General features: G+C 41.4%; 2 protein-coding genes across 2 annotated transcripts in view; one reads left to right on the forward strand and one right to left on the reverse strand.

The window, feature by feature from the left end:
* The window catches only part of abhd12 (abhydrolase domain containing 12, lysophospholipase), a 145,468-nt gene extending 142,955 nt beyond the window's left edge, over positions 1-2,513 (reverse strand). The window contains exon 1 of the mRNA XM_048536825.1: positions 2,412-2,513. The gene's annotated coding sequence lies outside the window, so the exon portion shown is untranslated. The remainder of the gene's footprint in view (positions 1-2,411) is intronic.
* Positions 2,331-21,377, forward strand: part of gins1 (GINS complex subunit 1 (Psf1 homolog)) — a 34,123-nt gene continuing 15,076 nt past the window's right edge. The window contains exons 1-3 of the mRNA XM_048536826.2: positions 2,331-2,733; positions 14,585-14,649; positions 18,587-18,685. Of these exons, the coding sequence (XP_048392783.1) occupies positions 2,659-2,733; positions 14,585-14,649; positions 18,587-18,685 (239 nt within the window). The 5' untranslated portion in view covers positions 2,331-2,658. The remainder of the gene's footprint in view (positions 2,734-14,584; positions 14,650-18,586; positions 18,686-21,377) is intronic.

A 21,377-nucleotide genomic window follows, 5' to 3' on the forward strand; every position in this document is an offset into this window, starting at 1 on the left:
CATTTCCACTCCCCCTCCCATTCTCTTGATGACATGTCCATCATGGGCCTCCTGCACTGCCACAATGATGCCACCCGAAGGTTGCAGGAACAGCAACTCATATTCCGCCTGGGAACCCTGCAGCCATATGGTATCAATGTGGACTTCACCAGTTTCAAAATCTCCCCTTCCCCCACTGCATCCCTAAACCAGCCCAGTTCATCCCCTCCCCCCACTGCACCACACAACCAGCCCAGCTCTTCCCCCCCACCCACTGCATCCCAAAACCAGTCCAACCTGTCTCTGCCTCCCTAACCGGTTCTTCCTCTCACCCATCCCTTCCTCCCACCCCAAGCCGCACCCCCAGCTACCTACTAACCTCATCCCACCTCCTTGACCTGTCCGTCTTCCCTGGACTGACCTATCCCCTCCCTACCTCCCCACCTACACCCTCTCCACCTATCTTCTTTACTCTCCATCTTCGGTCCGCCTCCCCCTCTCTCCCTATTTATTCCAGTTCCCTCCCCCCATCCCCCTCTCTGATGAAGGGTCCAGGCCCGAAACGTCAGCTTTTGTGCTCCTGAGATGCTGCTTGGCCTGCTGTGTTCATCCAGCCTCACATTTTATTATCTTGGAATCTCCAGCATCTGCAGTTCCCATTATCTCTGATGTTTTTTTTCCTCCCTGATTTACAGCATCCTCAGTTCTTTTTCAAAACAGTTTCTCTCTCCACCAATACTGCTAGATCTGTTGAGTCTCTCCAGAATTTTCTGTTTATTTCTATTTTGCTCAAAATCCAACAAGACCTTGCAGCTATTTTTGCCATTACCACGAGTTTCCCATAGTGACACTGACTGCAAATCTTCAACAATGACAGGAGCTTTTGTTGAGACAGCATTAGTTAGAATTCTTAAGCTATGTGATCTCAATAAATAAAACAAGTTATTTCTTGATAGTAACTTGTGCCTGTGGGACCTAAAAAGGTTTAGCTAGAATAGGTCAGATAGCACCAATAAATCAATCAGCTCATTGTCTCCTACAAGGCATAGGAGAGAAGTTTGGTGGATAATAGTCAACTCAGAAAATCATGGGTATGGGTCTGAAGACCTCTTTCCAACCCTGAACATATTAATCATAAACCTATGTACACAAGTTTGTCAGCAGAGTGTAATAAGTGCTAACTTGGGAATTATTTGCAGAAGTGAAAACAGATGTTGCTTTTTCACTTTTTTCCCCCCAGAAGCTGGTGAATGTTCAAAGTTTGCTGATGTTATTCCTGTAAAAGCAGACGGTAGGTTAAACTGACATAGAGACTGATACATTGCATTAGATTAATAGCTTATCTAGCTACACTGATAGATATGTCCCTGGATTACTTACTGAAGACAAATTTGGCACAGAGTTACCAAGGTTAGAGCATTGAATTGGTTCAAAGTTTAGTGTAGAAGAAATACATTTAAATTTGAAGAGAGTTGGCATCAGTGCTGGACAAAAAGGGAGCAGTACTGTGCCTTCTCTTCAGCTACACTGGGCCAACATCTAGCTAAATTATACAACAAGGACTGTACAGTAGGTTTTCAGCTAAAAAGAACAGTTGGGAGAGGTGGGGAAAATAGGGCTTACATGAAGGGAAATTTTGAAAGTTATGGAGGAAGTAAAACAAGGCAATACGACAGAGATGGGAATAATTATCAAACACTGTGATAAGAGGGGACAGGGCATACAGGCATTGTTAGTATACTAACAGATGAGGAAAAGGCAAAAAAAAGGTAAAAAGGCAGAATAAATGGCTAACTGAATGCACACAGCATTCTTAAAATGGACGAATTAAAAACACATCCCAGACGAACTTGCCTTCATTTTGGGTGGCACGGTGGTTCAGTGGTTAACACTGCTGCCTCATAGCGCCAGGTACCCGAGTTCGATTCCACCCTCGGGTGACTGTCTGTGTGGAGTCTGCACATTCTCCCCGTGTCTGCGTGGGTTTCCTCCCGCAGTCCAAAGATGTGCAGGTTAGGTGAATTGGTCATGCTAAATTGCCCGTAATGTCCCGGGGTGTGTAAATTAGGTGGATTAGATATAGGAAATGAAGGGTTGGGGAGTGGATCTGGGTGGGATGCTTCTTCTTCCTTCGAAAGGGCGGTATGGACCTGGTTTCATGTTGTGGGGATTTTTCTATGAGTAGAAACAAATGGAACATGACGGTTGTGATAGAGAGAGGGTTGCCAGTAGCGAAAGGAAGGGGCAGTTAGAGCGCAAGCGCTCTCCTCGAGTTCGCCAGTTGGGTCTCGCGCTGAGGGAGCCGGTTGACTGAGAAGCTCGAGCCGTAGGGGAAAAAGCAAAATCAAACGGCGAATCTGTTGTACGGGAGGGGGGCATACACAAAGAAGGAATTTCACATTTTTAAAAATAAATCAGTTGACCACACATACCTTTTGTAGGAACATCGAGTAGATATTGTTCGCTGTTTATACTTTGCAGTCAAGCTATTTTTTTCGGGAGGAAGTGACGGAGGTGACTGCCCGCTCTCCACCTTCCTGATTGGTCCCGCCGCCACCTGGGTCTTTAGTCGGTTTTGGCGGGGGTTTGGATGGAAGATTTTTGCTCCGTGTTTTACAGCTCGTCCGTTCTTGTTTGTAGAGGTTTATATTATAATACCGTTTGCTCCTTCTGGGAATAATGTTTTGTGAAAAAGCTATCGAGTTAATCCGAGAACTCCAACGAGCTGCGGACGGTCAGTTGCCCGCTTTTAATGTGAGTAACGTAGTATTTTTCCAAATAAGTCTTTAAAATATTAAAAGTGAAACACTAATCTTACTCCGAAGAAATGTTATTGGGCTCGAGACTTTAACCTTGTTTTTGTGTCTAGGGATGCTGCCAGATCTGCCGAGTTTCTCGAGTGCTTTCAGTTGTTTATTTTAATACCCAACATTTTTACTATTGTTTAATCGAGCAATAATGAAGGACGAGACAAATAATGATGTTGAGGAATAAAAACGCGATTGAATTGGTAGTGAGGGAGAAGGTTATAGGTTCGACAGTGGTCAAGTGGACAGAAAAGTGGCGAGCAAAAACGAAGTTGCTGGAAAAGCTCAGCAGATCTGGCAGCATCTGTGAAAAAGAAAACAGAATTAACGCTTCGGGTCCGGAACTGAGGAAGGGTCACCGGACCCGAAACGTTAACTCTGTTTTCTCCTCTACAGATACTGCCAGACCTGCTGAGCTTTTCCAGCAACTCTCTTATTGTTCCTAATTTACACTATCCGCAGTTCTTTTGGTTCTTAGAAAAGTGGCGAGGTTTTTTGTTTGGCGTGGGGAAAATCAATGCAGAGAAATCTGCGGGAATGGAGTTGGGCAAGACCAAACGAGGCAACGGACTGCGCAGTGAATAGTGGGATATTATGAATTGTAGAGGACCAGAGGAGACTTGGCGTGCCTGCCTCGATCCCTGAAAGGAGAAGGACAGGTTTCATAAAGCATATAGTGGTATGTCATTCAGATATTCGATTTCAGATCCATATTGTTTTCATGTCCATGTATATCTACAGTATAGTGCCATGTAGAATCAAGAATCCCTACAGTGTTGAACCAGGCCATTCAGTCCATCAAGTCTACCCCAACCTTCCAAAAAGCATCCCACTCAGATCCACATCATTGCCCTAAGCCCATAACCCTGCATTTCCCATGGCAAATCGACCAAACCTGCACATCTTTGGACTGTGGGAGAAAGCCAGAGCACCCAGAGGAACCTCTCTCAAACACAAGGAGAATGTGCAAACTCCATACAGACAGTTGCCCAAGGCTGGAATCAAACCCAGATCCCTGGTGCTGTGAGGCAATGGTGCTAATTACCGTGCCACCCTGTGATGATAGTGAAGATTTCACAGAAAACTCAACTCTGGTAGGATTTGTACCCACGACCATTGAATAGCACATTTCACTATTGTTTTGGAAGTCCAGCAGGCTCTCCACTGCGCCACAGAGCTGCATGTCTCTCAATCTACATCGAATATATGAATGCCAAGCTTATACTAGGAGGAACCTGCTTTCTTTGCATAGCCATAACTAGGGAACACAGATGTCAAGTAATTGACAGAAGGATTCGAGGGGAGTTGAGTTTTTTCAATTCAGAGTGTAAATTTTTGGAAATAATTGCATACCTACTCGAGTTTCCATTATCTACAAGGGTACTTGTTAAGGGAAAAAATGGTTCTTCCATCTGGGCCATGGACATACTTGGGAAGCTTTCCCAGATACCTGTACCCTTTGTATCTTAGAGCATATCTGAAAGAAGAAAAGTGATTATACCATGAATGATAATGACTAAAGATGCAGCAGAGAAAGAGCTCTGGGGTCATAATATGTCTGAAACACTGCAGCGCAGCAATGAATTAGGTAATTCAAAGCCTGAATTACAAAAGTAAAACAATAAGAGGATGTTCTATTCACAGTTGCCATAGATATTTTCTGGTAAGATCATTCATATAAATGGCCCAAAGATCCTTGTGTTCCTGTTAATGTTGATTAAATATCTAATTGTACTGTATATCAATAGGAAGGATGTGAAATTCAGATCCCTAATGGAACAAAGATGTTAGCTAGTTCCCATCACATCATTTTCCAGTTTTCTTTTTATAGCTTTACTTAGAAATTCTTACAGTCGATTCTTCTAAGTTGTTTTATTCCAGTTTGCTCAATCTCCCTTCCCCTCAGAGTCAAAATAAAGAATAAATCATGTGCTAAGAGTAGAAATATGCTATTCAGCCCGTTGAGTCTGTTCTGTCATTTAATGAAATCGTGGCTGATCTGATAATCCTCCACTCCCCTTTCCTGCCTTTTCCTCATAACTCATGATTCATTTACGAATTAAATATCTATCTCTGCCTTAACGACTCAATGACCCTGCCTCCCCAGCCTTTTGTGATAAACAATTCTGAACATTCTCCACTTCTGAGAGAAGAAATTCCTCCTCATCTGCCCTAAATGGTCAACGTATTATTCTGAAATTATGCCCTTTGACCCTATACTCTCCTATAAGGGGCAACAAGCTCTCCACATCTACTCTGTCAAGTTAGTTAAGAATTTTATATGTTTCAATAAGGTTGTCTCTCATTCTTCTCTATTCTAATGAAAACCAGCCCAATCCTTCCATACCTCTGATGCCAGTATATCCTTCCTTAGATAAGGGGCCCAAAACTGTTCGTAGTATTCCAGCTGTGGTCTGACTATACTTTGTATAGTTGTAGGAAAACCTCTTTACGTTCATTCTCCATTTCATTTGAAATAAAAGCCAACATTTCATTTGCCTTCCCATTACCTACTGAACTTGGATGCTTGTTTTTTTGTGATCCATGGGCAATGACTCCTAAATCCTTATGTTTCTTTTTTTTTTGCAGTCTTTCTACATTTAAATAATATTCAGCTCCTCTATTCTCCCTGCCAAAGCGCATGAATTCAGATTACCATATTATAATTCATCTGTCAAGTTTTTCCCTTTTTTTTAACTTGCCCACACCCCTCTACAGACTGCCATCTTCAATGCTTGCCCACCTATTTTTGTGTCATAACCTGATTACAGTGTATTCACTTTCTTAATCCTCAATATATTGTCAATAATTGTGGCCTCCAGCAACTCTAGCACACCACTGGTAACAGGTTGCCATTCTGAAAATGCCCCTATATCTGAATTCTATCTACTATTAGCCAGTCCTGTATCCATGCTAATATACTACCTCCAGTACCATGGTCTCTTGTCTTATTAAGAAGCCTAGTATGTGGCACCTTATTTTGTGCCTTCCAAAATCCAGTTATATTCATAGAATCCCTACAGTGTAGAAGCAAGCCATTTGACCCATCAAATCCACACTGACCCTCTGAAGAGCACCCCAGTCAGATCCACACCACCCTCCCAGAAATCCCTGTAACCCTGCATATCCCATGGCTAACCCACCGAGCCTGCACACTGTGGGCAATTTAGCAGAGCTAATACACCTAACCAACATATGTTTGGATTGTGGGAGGAAACCAGGGCACCCGGAGGAAACACATGCAGACTCTGAGAGAATGTGCAAACTCCACAAAGACAGTCACCTAAGCGTGGAATCGAGCCAGGTGCTGTGAGATATCAGGGCTAACCATTGGGCCACCATGCCATTGCCATGGATATTACGTCCTCAGTTTCCCTTTTATCTATCTTGCTTGTTACCTCCTCAAAGAATTCTAGTTGATTTGTCAAGCATGATATCCTCTTCATGAAGGCATGCTGACTCTGCTTGTTTGTGTTATCCATTTCTAAATGCTCTGCTGCCACATCCTTCATGATAGACATTAGGATTTCCCCAAAAACAGACGTGAAGCTAACTGGCCTATAGTTACCTGTTTGATGTTACATTAGAAGTTTGCCAATCCTCAGATTCTGAGAAAATTACTACCGGTGCATCTACTGTCTCTGCAGGTACTTCCTTTCAAATCCTAGGATACACACCATCTGGTTCACAGGCAGCTCAATGGTTATGATTGCTGCCTCATAGCACCAGGGATCTGTGTTTGATTCCAGCCTTGGATGACAGTGTGGACTTTGCATGTTCTCCCCATACCTGCTTAGCTTTCTTTTGGATGCTCAGATTCCCTCCCTTGGTCCAAAGAAATGTAGGTTAGGTAGATTGATCATGCTAAATTGTCTGTGGTGTGCAAGCCACATGGATTAGCCATAGTAAAGGCAAGGTTATGAAGGGTAGATGCTGGGTCTGGTGGGATGCTGTTCAGAGGGTCAGTGCTGACTGCTCGAAAGGTGGATTTCTGCAGCGTAGGGATTCTGACTTATCGGTCTGTCACCTCACTCATATCCCCAGTGCTTTTCTTCTAGTGTTGGTTATTGTTTTTATTTCCTTTCTTCCTTTTGTCCATTGACTATTTAGTAATTTTGGATGCTGTTAGGGTCTTCTACTGTAAAGAGACGTGCAAAGTATTTCTTCAACTCTGCCATTTCCTGGTTCCCCATTACTATTTCCCCGGCCTAATTCTCTAAGGGGCCAACTACTTGCCTCTTAAGGTAGTGTTCTGATATTCAAATATCCTGGGATTCACTCTTGTAGTTGCTTGCTGAAATCTTGATTACACCCAGGCATGATATTATTTTCTTTGTAAATTTTCATCCCTGAAAGCGAAGTGTCATGTGTGTTTACATGAACAGAGTTTTTCTTGCTACGTTGTTTATGAAGAATTGTTGATCATTTAAGACAGGATAACAATTGCTGTCTGATAGAGCTGGGATTTACAGTTGACCTTCATTGTATCAGTTTGTCAAAGGTTTAACTGTAGCATTCCACCAAATGGCCTTAATATACTATTTCAATGCCTACAACCTTTACCATTTTTGTAAAATTTTCAAATTCACTTGTTTAAAGCATTCTATTCAATTTACATGATAGAAAATGATCTGAAATATAACCTGAAAGAAGTCATCTCAAGCTACTTCATGCTTTGGTGAGACCCAGCAAGAGTAATGTCCAGTCCTTGCTATGTGCAAACAACTGCCACATCAAAGTACAGGATAATCCTCAAAGAAGAGTGTTGCAGATTGCTTGTGTCAAATAACTGATGTGTGATGAAAGTTATGAAAAATGTGGGTTTTTCCACCTTGAAAAGATACAACTTAGAAGTAGCATTAGAACAATGTGTGCATGTGTATCATAATATTTTATATTTCCATAATTCTCTTGTGCAGTCTTTACTTCCTGTTTCCATATTTTTGCCACAATTCTGCAGTTTTGAAATAATAATTTTTCCAAGTTATTTTTATTTTTATTTTTGTTATAATGGAAACTATTGACACAAAATTGTTTTTCTAGCTGCTGCACACTTCTTTATTGCTGAAAAGACACATTTTGCCAAAGCTTTATGTCTTCCTCTCATCAGATGGTTTACAAGAATAGGAATATCAAGCAAAAATAACATTGTATGAGCAGACAGTGCCAATAGCCTTGCAACTGGACACTGATCAATAGGGGCATTGTCATGGAGAATACTCCAATTAATGCTTGGCAGTTAAGTGCTGGGCTTTGTTCAAATTTTAAAACAGTTATGTAGATTCACATTGGTCAGGGACTTGCCCAGAGAAATAAGCAGAGAATGGCTGTTACATATTTTGAGTTGAAACAGGTGCATTGTATTTAGAATTGTCATTTGGGCTCTCTAGGCCATGAGGTCCATGTTCAAGTCCCACCTGAGGTATGTAATAACATCTCTAAATGGATGGAGTTTTATTTGAATCTGTCAGTTGGGCTAGCAGTATGATGCGCTTTCTTGTACTGGATACTTAAAAGTTGCTATAGTCCTACTGGTCCTTAGAGCAGCTATCTTATTAGGGAGAGATGACTAGTGGTTAAATCTGAGGATAAGGGAATAGATTGAGAAGGAGAGGCCTTCATGGTAATCTCATCTGGTGCGGGAATTATGCTCACTTCTCGTATTGCTCTGTATCACAACCCAGCTGTCCAGCTATAGAGCTAACTGATCAAAATGGTGGATGGTAGAGAATCATGGCTGTAAGAGCTGCTTTTTGATGAAGTGCTTTTAGTGCTGGAGCTAATTTCCTTGATTTCTTGGAGCAGTAATTACTGCTTTTATAAGTTTTTGCTTTGTTTTTGAAATTTAAAACAAATCAAAAACAACAATACTTTAAACAGGAGGAGAGAAAGAGCAGAAGTTTTAGGAGAGACTATGTGGGAGCTTGGAGAATGGCCCTAGAGTGCATCAAAACCAAGAAGTGAACTTTCACAGCCGAACGACTGTGAAAGTTCAGGCATCTCTGGAAATCGAACAGTGAAATTTCACAGCTGACCTTAGAGACCTCATTTTTGGGATGATTCACAGCTAACTGTCAGATTTTCAGAGCCTGAAGCAGCTAAGTGTTTGTTTTTTTGAATTTATAAAAATTAAATCTTGGTTTTCTTTTAAATCTATAACAGTGAGTAAAGTTTTTGTTTTGAGATCTATTTCCTGGTTTAATTTTTAAAATATAAGACATAAGAATTAAGTTATCTTAGAGAAGTGTTTTTAGAGCAGTAAGATTGTGATATTTTCTGGGCCTGTAGTTTAGGGTACAGAGATGGCCTTGAGTGATGCGCTCTTCTGGCAGATGTGGGCAAATAGGGAGAATTTCATTGTTGCTGATGATTATATCTGCAGAACACTGTGCTAGGTTGTGAAATCAGATCGCATGGATAGGTTGGAGCAGCATTCTGTGGCAGTGAGGAATTTACTGCAGCCAGGCATATGATGGATGGCAGTTTCAGGAAGGTAGAAAAACTGTAGATACAATTGGTTAGATGGGTTACCTCTAGGAGTGGAAGGCAGGTAGTACAGGAGTCTCCTGTGGCTACCCTCATCTCAAATAAGTATGTTGATTTGGAAAATGTAGGAAGTGTCGGGGAATGTAGCAGGGTACTGGTACTGAGACTGGCTCTACTGTGAAGACAGGTTCCAAGCAATCGATGGTGATAGACTCTCTAGTCGAAGGCACAGATGGACATTTCTGCAGCTGACAGCGAGACATCAGGATGCTGCGTTGCCTCCCTGGTGCCAGCGTCAAGGGTGTCACCAAGATGGTGCAGAATATTCTCAAAGGGGAAAATGATCAGCAGGGCCTTGTTGGTACCAATGCACACAACAACATAGGAACAGAAAAGGACAAGTAAAAAGTAGGCCCTCGAGGGTAGTAATATCTGGATCACTCACAGTGCCATGTGCTAGTGAGGTAGGAGTAGGAGGATAGAGCAAATGAATGTGCTGTTTTGGAACTGGTGCAGGGAGCAGAGGTTTGCATTTTTGGATCATTGGAAAGAGAAACATGTCAGATAATCAAGGCGGGCAAGAGCAAGACAACGAACAAGGTAAAATTACTAAATTAAACTGCATTTATTTCAGTGCAAGAGATAACAGGTAAGGCAGATGAACCTAAGTCATGGTGGGGAACATGGGACTGAGTTGTCATAGTTATTGCAGAAACATGACTTGGGGAAGGGCAGTACTGGCAGGTTAATGTTCCAGGGTATGGACTCTATAGGAAGGACAGACGGCAGGGGGCAAGAAAGGTGATTGCATGGCATTTTTGGTTAGGGATAACATTAAAGCTGTATTTAGGGAAGATATTCTGGGAGTATGTCCCATGGATGGAACTGAAGAATAAGAAAGGGACAATCACCTTTATTGGGATTGTATTAAATAGTCAGTGCAACATTGAGAAGCAAATTTAGAAGTAGATCTCAAGATATCTGTAAGGATGATAGGATTGTAATGATAGAGCATTTTAACATAGACTGGGACTGTCATAGTGTTAAGGGCTTGATTGAAGAGGAATTTGTGTATACACAAATGTGGATGTAAAACCTGACCTTCTCTTAGGAAATAAGGCAGGGCAAGTGACTGAGGGTCAGCAGGTGAGCACTTTGGGTGCAACAATCATAATTATTTTAAAACTAATAGAACTTATGGAAAGGGATAGACATGATCTAAAAGTTAAATCCTTAATTGGAGTTAAGGCCATTTTTGATGGTATTAGGCAAGAGCTTTCAAAAGTTGATTAGAGGCTATTCACAAGTAAAGGGACAGTTGGAAAGTGGGATGGCTCCAAAAATCAAGTAACGAGAATCCAGCGACAATATGTTCTTGTTAGTATGAAGGGCAAGGCTGGTAGGTGTGGGGAATTCTGGGTGATGAGAAATTGAGGCTCTGATTAAGGACAAGGAGGCAAATGGTAGTTATAATCAGTTAGGATTGAGTGAATCCCTGAAGGGGAATAAAGGCAATTTGCGTATACTCACCAGAAATCAGGAAGATGAAAATGGGACATGAGATAGCTTTGGCAAGTAGGATTAAGGAAAATCCAAAGTGATTCTACAGATACATTAAGGGTAAAAAAGTAACAAGGAAGAGAATAGGGTCCCTTAAAGATCAACAAGGCCATCTATGTGAGGAACAGCAGGAGATGGATGAGATACTAAACAAGTATTTTGTGTCCGTATTTACCGTGGGAAAGAATATGGAAGCTAGAGAATTTGGAGAAGTAAGAAGTGATCTCTTAAAGTGTCTGTATTATAGAGGAGGATGTGCTAAAAGCCTTAATGCATAAAGGTGAATAAATATGCAGGACTTAATCAGGTGTATCCTAGATTTCAGTGGGAAGCTAGAGAGGTGATTGCTGGTCCCCTTGCTGAGATATTAGTATCATCAGTAGCCACAGGTGAGGTGCTGGAAGACTGGAGATTGGCTAATGAGGAGCCACTTTTTAAGAGAGGTGGTATGGAAAAGCCAGGGAATTTTAGACCAGTGAGCCCGACGTTAGTCGTGGAGAGGATTCTGAGGGACCGGATTTACATGTATTTGGAAAGGCAAGGATGGTTTAGGGGTAGTCAACATGACTTTGCATAGGAAACTGTCTCACGAACTTGAGTGTTTTGAAGATGCCAGAGGAGTGATGAAGGCATTGGGATGGGTACATGAATAGGATGGGGTTAGAGGGATATAGGCCAAATGCTGACAAATGGGACTAGACCAGTTTAAGATATCTGGTCGGTGTGGACGAGTTGGACCAAAGGGTTTTTTCCATGCTGTATAACTCTGAATCCGTGAAGTGACAACAAAGATTGGAGGCAGAGTGGTAGCCATTGTCTATGTGGACTTCAGCAAAGCTTTTGACAAGGTTCCACATGGTAGACTGGTTAGCAAGGTTAGATCCTATGGAATCCAGGGAGAGCTAGCCCAATTGGACACAAAATTGGCTTGAAGTTAGGAGACAGTGGTGGTGGAGGGTTCTTTTTTGGAGTGGAAGGATCAGTGTTGGGTCTGCTGCTTTTTGTCACTGGATATAAATATAGGAGGAATGGTTAATAAGTTTGCAGATGACACTAAATTGTTAGTGTAGTGGACAGTAAAGAGGGTTATTTCAGAATACCATGGAATCTTGATCAGATGGGCCAAGGAGTAGCAGATGGAGTTTAAGTTATATGCATGTGAAGTTTTGCTTTTTCATAAGACAAAATGGGGCAGGACTTAGGACCCTGCCAGTAAGTCTTTAAGTTTGGGGAGTGTTGCCAAATAAAGCAACCTTATGGGTACAAGTTCGTAGTTCCTTGAAGGTGGAGATACAGGTTGACAGAGCAGTGAGGAAGGCATATGGTATGCTTTCCTTTATTGGTCAGTACATTGAATACAAGATTTGGAATGTCATGTTCCCTCTGCACAGGACATTGGTTAGGCCATTCTTGGAATACAATGTTCAATTCTGGTCCCCCTTCTATAGAAAAGATGAAAGGGTGCAGAAAAGATTTACAAGGATGTTGCTAACATGACAGATAACAAGGTGTAGAGCTGGATGAACACAGCAGGCCAAGCAGCATCAGAGGAGCAGGAAAGCTGACGTTTTGGGCCTAGACCCTTCTTCAGAAAATCTCTAGCATCTGCAGTTCCTACTATCTCTGTTGCCAAGCCAGTCGGTTTGAGCTATAGGGAAAGGGTGAATAGGCTGGAGCTATTTTTCCCTGGAGCGTCGAAGGCTGTGGGTTGACCTTTAGAGATTTATAATACCATGAAGGGCATGAATAGGGTAAATAGCCAAGTTTACCCAGGGGAGGGGGATCCAAAACTAGAGGACTTTGATTTAAGATGAGGGGAAAGATTTAAAAGGGACCTGAGGGGCATCTTTTTCACGCAGAGCGAGATGCGTGTATGGAATGATCTGCCAGAGGAAGTGGTGAAGGCTGGTACAATTACAAGATTTGAAAGGCATCTGCATAGGAAGGGTTGAGAGGGATATGGGCCAAATGCTGGCAAATAAGACCAGATTAATTTAGGATATCTGGTCAGCATGGACAAGTTGGACCAAAGGGCCTGTTTCTGTGCTGTATGACTCAGTGACTCTATGACCCTCTGCCTACACACAACAATACACTAGACCCTGTCCTTTGCAGATTGAATGAATATGTACGTACCATGTGTCTGTGCCAACGCAGTAAAATAGGTGACAGCAAAGTGTGGAGCTGGATGAACACAGCAGACCAAGCAGCATCTTAGGAGCACAAAAGCTGATGTTTTGGGCCTAGACCCTTCTTCAGAATTCTATTAAATCTCCTTTGCATTCTCTCCAGAGCTTTACCATCCTTCCTTAAATAAGATGCATAAGAAGCAAAAAACTTTATCTGCCATATACCTGAGGTAAAGATCTGCTGCCAAAGCTCAGTAGTGAAGAGAACCAGATAGGTTAACGTTTTGTTCATTGAAATAATCCACTTGAACAGTTACTTGTCTGTTTCTTAGCTTATGTTAACCTGGTGAATGTTTTCAGCATCTTCTGCTTGTCTTTATCTAGTTTGAGTCTTATACCTTGGCTAAATATGCTCGCGAAAAATTCTGAGATAACAAGGTGTAGAGCTGGATTAACACAGCATGCCAAAGCAGCATCACGGGAGCAGGAAAGCTGACGTTTCAGGTCTGGTTACCCTTTTTCTGAAGAAGGGTCCAGACCCGGAACGTCAGCTTTCCTGTTCCCGTGATTCTCCTATGGCCTGCTGTGTTCATCCAGCTCTACACCTTGTTATCTCAGTTTCTCCAGAATCGGCACTTCCCTCTACACCTAAAATTCTGCTGCCCTGTACTGATTCACTGTTCGTTCTCTGCACCCAAAATCCTCTGACCTACATTGGCTCCTTTTAGAAGTGAAACTTTTTTTTAAAAGTGGCAACATGGAGTCTTAAATTGCCCTCAAAATCCCAAACTTAAGTCAAGCAAAATCGGCTAGGATATCTAATGCTAGTTTGAATCCAGTGACCTCTGCTGGCAATTCCTCGTTGCCTTTAGGATGTCGGCTGGCTTTGGTTTGCTAGTGGATGTCTTTGTAAAGCCTTCAAAATCTAGGGGTTGACACTTGGTCACTTGGATAACTTATGGCTACCTATTGTTTGTGGAGCTCTATCCCAATAAGAGTTCACTGTTTAAAGAAGACACAGGGAGAAAACTAATGTGCTTCATAATAAATAAGTAAACTGTTCCAATTTTATGATCTTCTAGAACTTAGCTTTGTCAACAGTAAGGGTGGAACTGACCTATTTGTAGTAGTGAACCAGTAGCCTCTTCTATACCTTGCTTGACTTGTGTATATTTGCTTATTGGGGTTGTCAGTAAAACAAATTCCCTGTTAAAGTGAAATAAGAAACTGACTGACTTGATAACAATTTGAAAATGTGATTTAACACTGAAATAATAAGGGTTCGGGGGAATATTAGTGAACAATATAATGTTAGGGCCAGTGATTGTGCTTCTAAACTAGTGAATCAGAAAATGAAGTTCAGTACCAGCTTGATAATCTGAGAATTTTGTTGAATCTATTTATGGCAAGCTAGATGGGTAAATGAGAGAGGCAGGATTAGTTTAATAACTCTGAGAAGGGAAGGTAAAGGAGAAACACTGGTACAGACCATTTCGACCAAATGACTTATTCAGAGAATTCACCTTGCCTCATGTCCTTAAATTATGCTGCATCAGGTTAAAATATGTGAAATCAACTGTATAGAAATCTCAAATTTATCAGAATGAAATCTGATTCTTGCAGGAAGATGGTATCAGGCAAGTTCTTGAAGAGATGAAAGCTTTGTATGAACAGAACCAAACTGATGTGTAAGTTTTTTTTATGATTATTTCATATACTGATTTGCTTGTTGGAAAGTGAATTAACTTTTCAAATTTAACCAAGGATAATGTATGAGAATTATAGAACAACTTTCTTTCTAAATATTCAACAACCACTTTCAGGTCCCAACAAACTAGAACTTATGTTTTTCTAGAAATCTATCCCAGCAGGGTTTGCATATTCCAAGTTACTTTGCAGTTTCATTAATATTACTGGATTGTCATGCGGTAAAAGCTTTCTTCAATCTCCAAATTGGCAAAATGTCAACCAAGATCAGAACTTACTTTGCAAGGAACAGAAACAGAACAGTAATGAGCAAATCTAATAAGAGGGTTAATAATCTTTTTTAATGTCTAAAAAATGTCACCAACTGTTCAAGTTGTTAAACTAAGTCTCAAATAATACACAGCAATCATTCTCTTTTCCAAACACAAACTTTCCAACGCAGACAACTAGTGTGAACCTTTTAAAATCAATAGATTCTTCAATATCCTGATTTAAACCGTAGACTCATTAATCGGACAACAGGCAATTAAGATTCATTGATACAGAAGGATTCATTTAGTGCTTGGTGCATATGAATTTCTGTTAAGCTGTTAATTACATATGAACTAATCAGCACAAAGTTTGGATTCTGTGAGAAATAAAATCCACACTTCAAGAATGTTAATTTCTGATTCTTGTATAAATATCCAGACAAATAAGCTCATTAGTTGTTCAATAACTACTTTCTCATTTTAAAGGGAACGGTAAATTGACTGTTCTAGGAACAGTTTTCTTTTTGTCACTCCAATTTTTGTCAACAAAAGAACTAGATGGGGTTGCAAAGATTTGATCCCCTAAGCATCGGTACAAATCCTGGACCCTGTCTCCTTCAAACTACCACTGAAATAAACACAGAATTTGAATTTTTTAGCTGTTGTCAATTATCTTGTTTAGTAGCATCTTCCTTTAGCTTGACAGAATTTTGATGACTGTTATTTTCTTTAAGTCTGATTTGAACGTCATTGTGTTTAGAAATTAATTCCATTGGTTATAATGTCCAGTACAAATGCTGTGCTCAATCCCATCAAAATAAACTTATGAGAACCGTCACTCCATATTGATTTGAGGCACAGTCACTGTAGTAAGCAGCATTGCTAATCACCACACGTTTGACTATAGCCCAGGATTTTGCTGAGGTAGGCAAGTACATATTTCATTCTGACCTTGAGCTGCTGCTGTCACTGAGGGAACATTGCTAGAATAATTATGCCCATGATGAGATGATTATAAATCAAGCAGTGTTTTAATTTGGCAAAGACCTTAGAGCTCCTGAAGCACGTAACTGAACTATACTGTTATGATCTTGGTAGAGGCCAATAACTTAATTTGAACTGAGAGTTATTAACTGAAAGAATTACACTACAAGATTTCACGCTATTTTAAAAACAAAGTACAAGAGTTAAAGAAAGTGCTTCTAATTGAACATATTTTGCCAACACTTGTACTTTAAACTTGAAAATCTCAATAGAGCACTCCTCATTCCATTTTAATTTGCTCTCAAGAATGACCCGTTCCTTTGCAGTATCTTGCAGATTCATTCAATTCATATGGGAACAAGTTAAGTTATACCACGGCTGTCCAAAATTCGCTTTGATTATCATCAGTGTTCCTGCCAGTCTCTGAATTATTTCTTGAAATCCTTCTATTTCCATTTGACCAGCCTAGCCTTCAAACTTACTTTTTCTTTCATGGAATGTGGGTTTCACTGGAAGTGCCAGTATTTGGCACCCATTCCTAATTGTCCTTGAAAGGCTTTCAAAGCCATTTCAGAGAGCACTTAGGAGTCAGCCACATTACTTTTAGTCTGGAGGTTGCACGTAGACCAGAACATGTAAGGATGGCATTCCATTCTCCTTTCACCACTTCATGATTGTAGACTCCCAGTTCAAACGTGAGTATCACTGAATTTTTGCTTAATAAAGCAAACTTTGTTCAAATGGTACCTTTTTATTGACTTGCATACTTGATTAACTGGCAAAAATGATATACCTCAAATACCGCAGTGTCAGAATATTTATTCTGTAGATAAAGTATAACAATGATGTGTATGCCCCCTTCATTAAGATTCTGTTACCAATGTGTTTCTACATTGATTTTAGGTGGTGTGTTTTTACATAGAATTTTGAGGGATATTGATGTCTCAAAGTTTTGCTTGGTTAGGATTTAATGTGGTAATGCATATGTCTTGATTTATCCAGAATATTTGATCAGCCAGCATGCTACTGGTCCCATAGGTGCTGGTTAATAAAAGGTTTTCTATAACATCAAATATGGAAAAGAAAACCTGTTTCCTGACAGCTTTCCTGCTTCTGGTCTCCAGCTTTTAGCAAATTTTCTCAACCTCCTCTGAACTGCCCCAGACCCAGAATTCATCTTAGATAATAAAATGTGAGGCTGGATGAACACAGCAGGCCCAGCAGCATCTCAGCTTCTCCAGCATCTGCAGTTCCCATTATCACCCAGAATTCATCTGTCTGCTTTTGTGATAAATCATACAGCTAAAATCCAAAACCAAACAAAACCTCCCTGTGATTTATTCTTTGGAATGTGACATTCTTGGGATGTCCCATTCAGTTTGTTCTGGGAAACCATTTGAGCAATTCAACTCCTCTTTATTGAGACAATCCATCTCTACCTAGAAGATAATCCATAGTTTAGTATTCCACAATGATGTCCTAAAGCAAACATAGATCATTGTTATGTTTGAGGGCTAGCTTCTTAAAGTTCATTTTGTTTGGAATTAGCATTTTAAATACAAGATAGAAATTATAGTCCAAAAAACAGTGAATCTTAGAATGAAATTTGTTAACACTCAAACCAATAATTCTGTCTTAATTAGGTTGTTATGTTGAAGATACTAAAAGTAAAATGGACAGAGTTACTGATAATCAAAACTGATCATCTTGAAATAGCTATTTGACTTACACCTCCCAAACACTCAATCAGATACTTAAGAAATTAGGAGATTAACCACATGATGTGAGTGCTGATATAAAGATTCACACAAGAGATGAGATTTCCTGGACCACCACCTGACTTCCTGTTCAACATGGGCATTACTAGTGTCTGCAGTGTAGCCACCTCGAGGTGAAACCTTCCTGGTACTTATGTTTATTTTAATCTGTGGAGTCTTGGATATAAAACTTGCTCTTGCACCTCTAATTAGCTAACACAAAAGTTCAACTCCTCCTGTTTTCAGATTCATTCAGGTTTTAAGATTTCTAAACTGATTAAGCCGAAAGGTACAATTTCAATTGAGTCCTGTTGGAAAGAAGTGTTCCCTGCATTCAACGCATTCTTAGCTATAAACTAAAATCCCAATTGTGATGAAAACCACACCACCTCCCTGTAATTATTTTATTGTTGAACCTATCTCCCTGGGAACTTGGTCATATGATTAGTTGCTGGAAACAGGTTCCTTTACCAGAAATTACCTCTCGAAGAAACCTACCTCTTAAAGGGACCATCACCCAATGTAAGACATACATTTTTCCTCAATCATGTGGGCCACCAAGCTGAGATAACAGAACACAGTCCCAGTGCTCATGATGGTATTTTCAGTGGTTGACTACATAGGCGTATGAATGGAGAGTAGTGTCTACAATATAATAATATTATTTAATTAAGAAAAACTGTAGATTTGCTTTGACTAATTTGGGTGTGGTAATTTGACACCAGATCACTTTCCTGCTCTGACTTAAATTGCTCGCTGATCTGAGTTCTTCATTGCCTATTATCATTATGTTTGATACCTGCCTTTTGAAGTTAGCTTCTCATTGTATTCATTGTAAAAAATAATAATATAACAGTTCAATTGTCTGCAAATGAGAATAGTAATCAAAACGAGTCTGCACATTATTTCTTCTGTTTTCTTTGTAGGAATGAGGCTAAATCTGATGGCAGGACAGATTTAATACCAACAATCAAGTTTCGTCACTGCTGTTTGCTGAGGAATAAACGCTGTATGTTAGCATACCTGTATGTTAGTATTTTATTTATTACGGGATCTTGTGGTACTAAGTTTAATCTTGGCATTAGATTGGCTTTCTGTTCCTCAGTTCTGTAATGTAATCTAGTCAAAAGTAAGTCAATTTGGCACAACATTTTGCATAATTTCAAGATATAAAAGCACCACAAAATATCTGCCACCAACACGCAATTAACGATCAATATGTTTACATATTAAATTTTATTCCATCTGCTGTTCAGTCAGATTAGTAACTGTTAGTTTGTTAGGAGCTGTTTGAATACGACCAGTGACCATCCTCCAACAGATTATTTAGAAATCTTTTTAGAAGGTGGCTTTTTCTAAGATGCAATTCGGCCTAATATGCACATGGAACACTGATATCAGGATAAAATACCAGAGTCAGTGCAGACTGTAACCAGTTATAGGAGAGTTACGGCACAGAAGGAGACCATTCTGCCCTTGGTCATTACTGGCACTCTGCAAGAGGAACACAAATAATCACACTCTTCTGCCTTTTCCTGTACTGCTTCATTTTTTTTGTTGTTCACGTGATTATCTAATTGTCTTTTGAATGCCTCAATTTGGGCCTGTACTGTTCTCAATACATTCCTTATTGTAATCACTTGCTGTGTCTAAAACAAAAGCACATCAATAGGAAGTTTTCTTCATCTCATTATTGCACCTTTTGGCAATTATCTTAAATTGGTGTCCTCTGCATGTTATCAAATATTGTTATATGAAGATAGACTGCATATGATTTGAAAAGACAGGAACACTTTGCAATCATCAAACATCACTTGACCTTATCAGGGGAAGGCATTTGAGGCAGCTGGAGATGGTTAGGTCTGGGACACTGCCCTAACGAACTTCTGCAGCAATGTTCTTGGGCTGTGTGTCTGGACTGAACAACCACGACCATCTTTGTACTAAACATAATGAGCCAGGAGAAATAACGTAGTTTTTTCAAGAGGTCCTTGATGCTACATTTGATTGAGTACTGCTTAGTGTCAAAAACAGTCACCTATCCTTCAACTGTGATTAGAGATAATGGGAACTGCAGATGCTGGAGAATCCAAGATAACAAAGTGTGGAGCTGGATGAACACAGTAGGGGAAGCAGCATCTTAGGAGCACAAAAGCTCACGTTTTGGGCCTAGACGCTTCATTAGAAAAGGGGGGTGGGGAGAGGATTCTGAAATAAATGGGAAGAGGGGGGGAGGCGGACTGAAGATGGATAGAGGAGAGGATAGGTGGAGAAGAGAGTATGGGTGGGGAGGGGATAGGTCAGTACGGTGAGGACGGACAGGTCAAGGGGGCGAGATGACGTTAGTAGGTAGGAAATGGAGGTGCGGCTTGAGGTGGGAGGAGGGTGGGAGCAGATGCGGCGGAGGCAAAGGAATTGGGAATAGGGGATGGAATTTTTGCAGGAAGGTGGGTGGGAGGAGGTGTATTCTAGGTAGCTGTGGGAGTCGGTGAGCTTGAAATGGACGTCAGTTTGTAGGTGGCTGCCTGAGATGGAGACAGAAAGGTCCGGGAAGGTAAGGGATGTGTTGGAGATGGCCCAGGTGAACTTGAGGTTGGAGTGGAAGGTGTTGGTGAAATGGATGAACTGTTCGAACTCCTCTTAGGAGCATGAGGCAGCGCCGATAGTCATCAATGTAACGGAGGAAGAGGTGGGGTTTGGGGCCAGTATAGGTGCGAGAGAGAGACTGTTCCACATAACCTACAAAGAAGCAGGCATAGCTTGGGCCCATGCGGGTACCCATGGCCACCCCCTTAGTCTGTAGGAAGTGGGAGGAATCGAAAGAGAAGTTGTTGAGGGTGAGGACAAGTTTGGCTTGGCGGATGAGGGTGTCGGTGGGGGGGTACTGGTCGGGTCTGCGGGACAGGAAGAAGCAGAGGGCCTTAAGGCCATCTGCATGGGGAGTGCAGGTGTGTAGGGACTGGACGTCCATGGTGAAAATGAGTTGTTGGGGACCAGGGAAGTTCTGAAGGAGGTGGAGGACGTGGGTGGTGTCACGGACGTAGGTAGGGAGTTCCTGGACCAAGGGGGAGAAAATGGAGTCCAGATAGGTGGCGATGAGTTCGGTGGGGCAGGAGCAGACGGAGACAATCGGTCAACCAGGGCACATGGGTTTATGGATTTTGGGAAGGAGAGAGAAGCAGGCGGTGCAGGTTTGGGGGACAGTGATGTTGGAGCCTGTGGATGGGAGGCCACCTGAGGCGATGAAGTCGTGGATGGTTTGGGAGATGATGGTTTGGTGCTTAGTGGTGGCGTCATGATCAAGGGGGCAGTAGGAGGTGGTGTCAGAGAGTTGGCGTCTGGCCTCAGCAATGTCTCGGTCAGTGGGCCATACTACAACTGCGCCTCCCTTGTCTGTGGGTTTGATGGTGTGGTTGGGATTGGAGCGGAGGGCTGCCCGTTCTGCAGGGGAGAGGTTGGAGTGGATGAGGAGGGTAGAGAGGTTGAGGTGGTTAATGCCTCGATGGCAGTTGGAGATGAAGAGGACGAGGCAGGGTGGGAGGCCTGGGGGTGGTTTCCAGGAGGAGGGCTTCTGTTGGAGGCGGGAGAAGGGGTCAGTGGAGGGAGGGTTAGGTCCCGGTTGAAGAAGGAAGTGTGGAGGCGGAGATGGCGGAAAAACTGCTTGAAATTTGACAACTCCCTCCAGGACTGAGCAGCCTGATTGAACATCTTAAATAC

This window comes from Stegostoma tigrinum, chromosome 9 (genome assembly GCF_030684315.1).
Source record: "Stegostoma tigrinum isolate sSteTig4 chromosome 9, sSteTig4.hap1, whole genome shotgun sequence".
Lineage (NCBI taxonomy): Eukaryota > Metazoa > Chordata > Chondrichthyes > Orectolobiformes > Stegostomatidae > Stegostoma > Stegostoma tigrinum.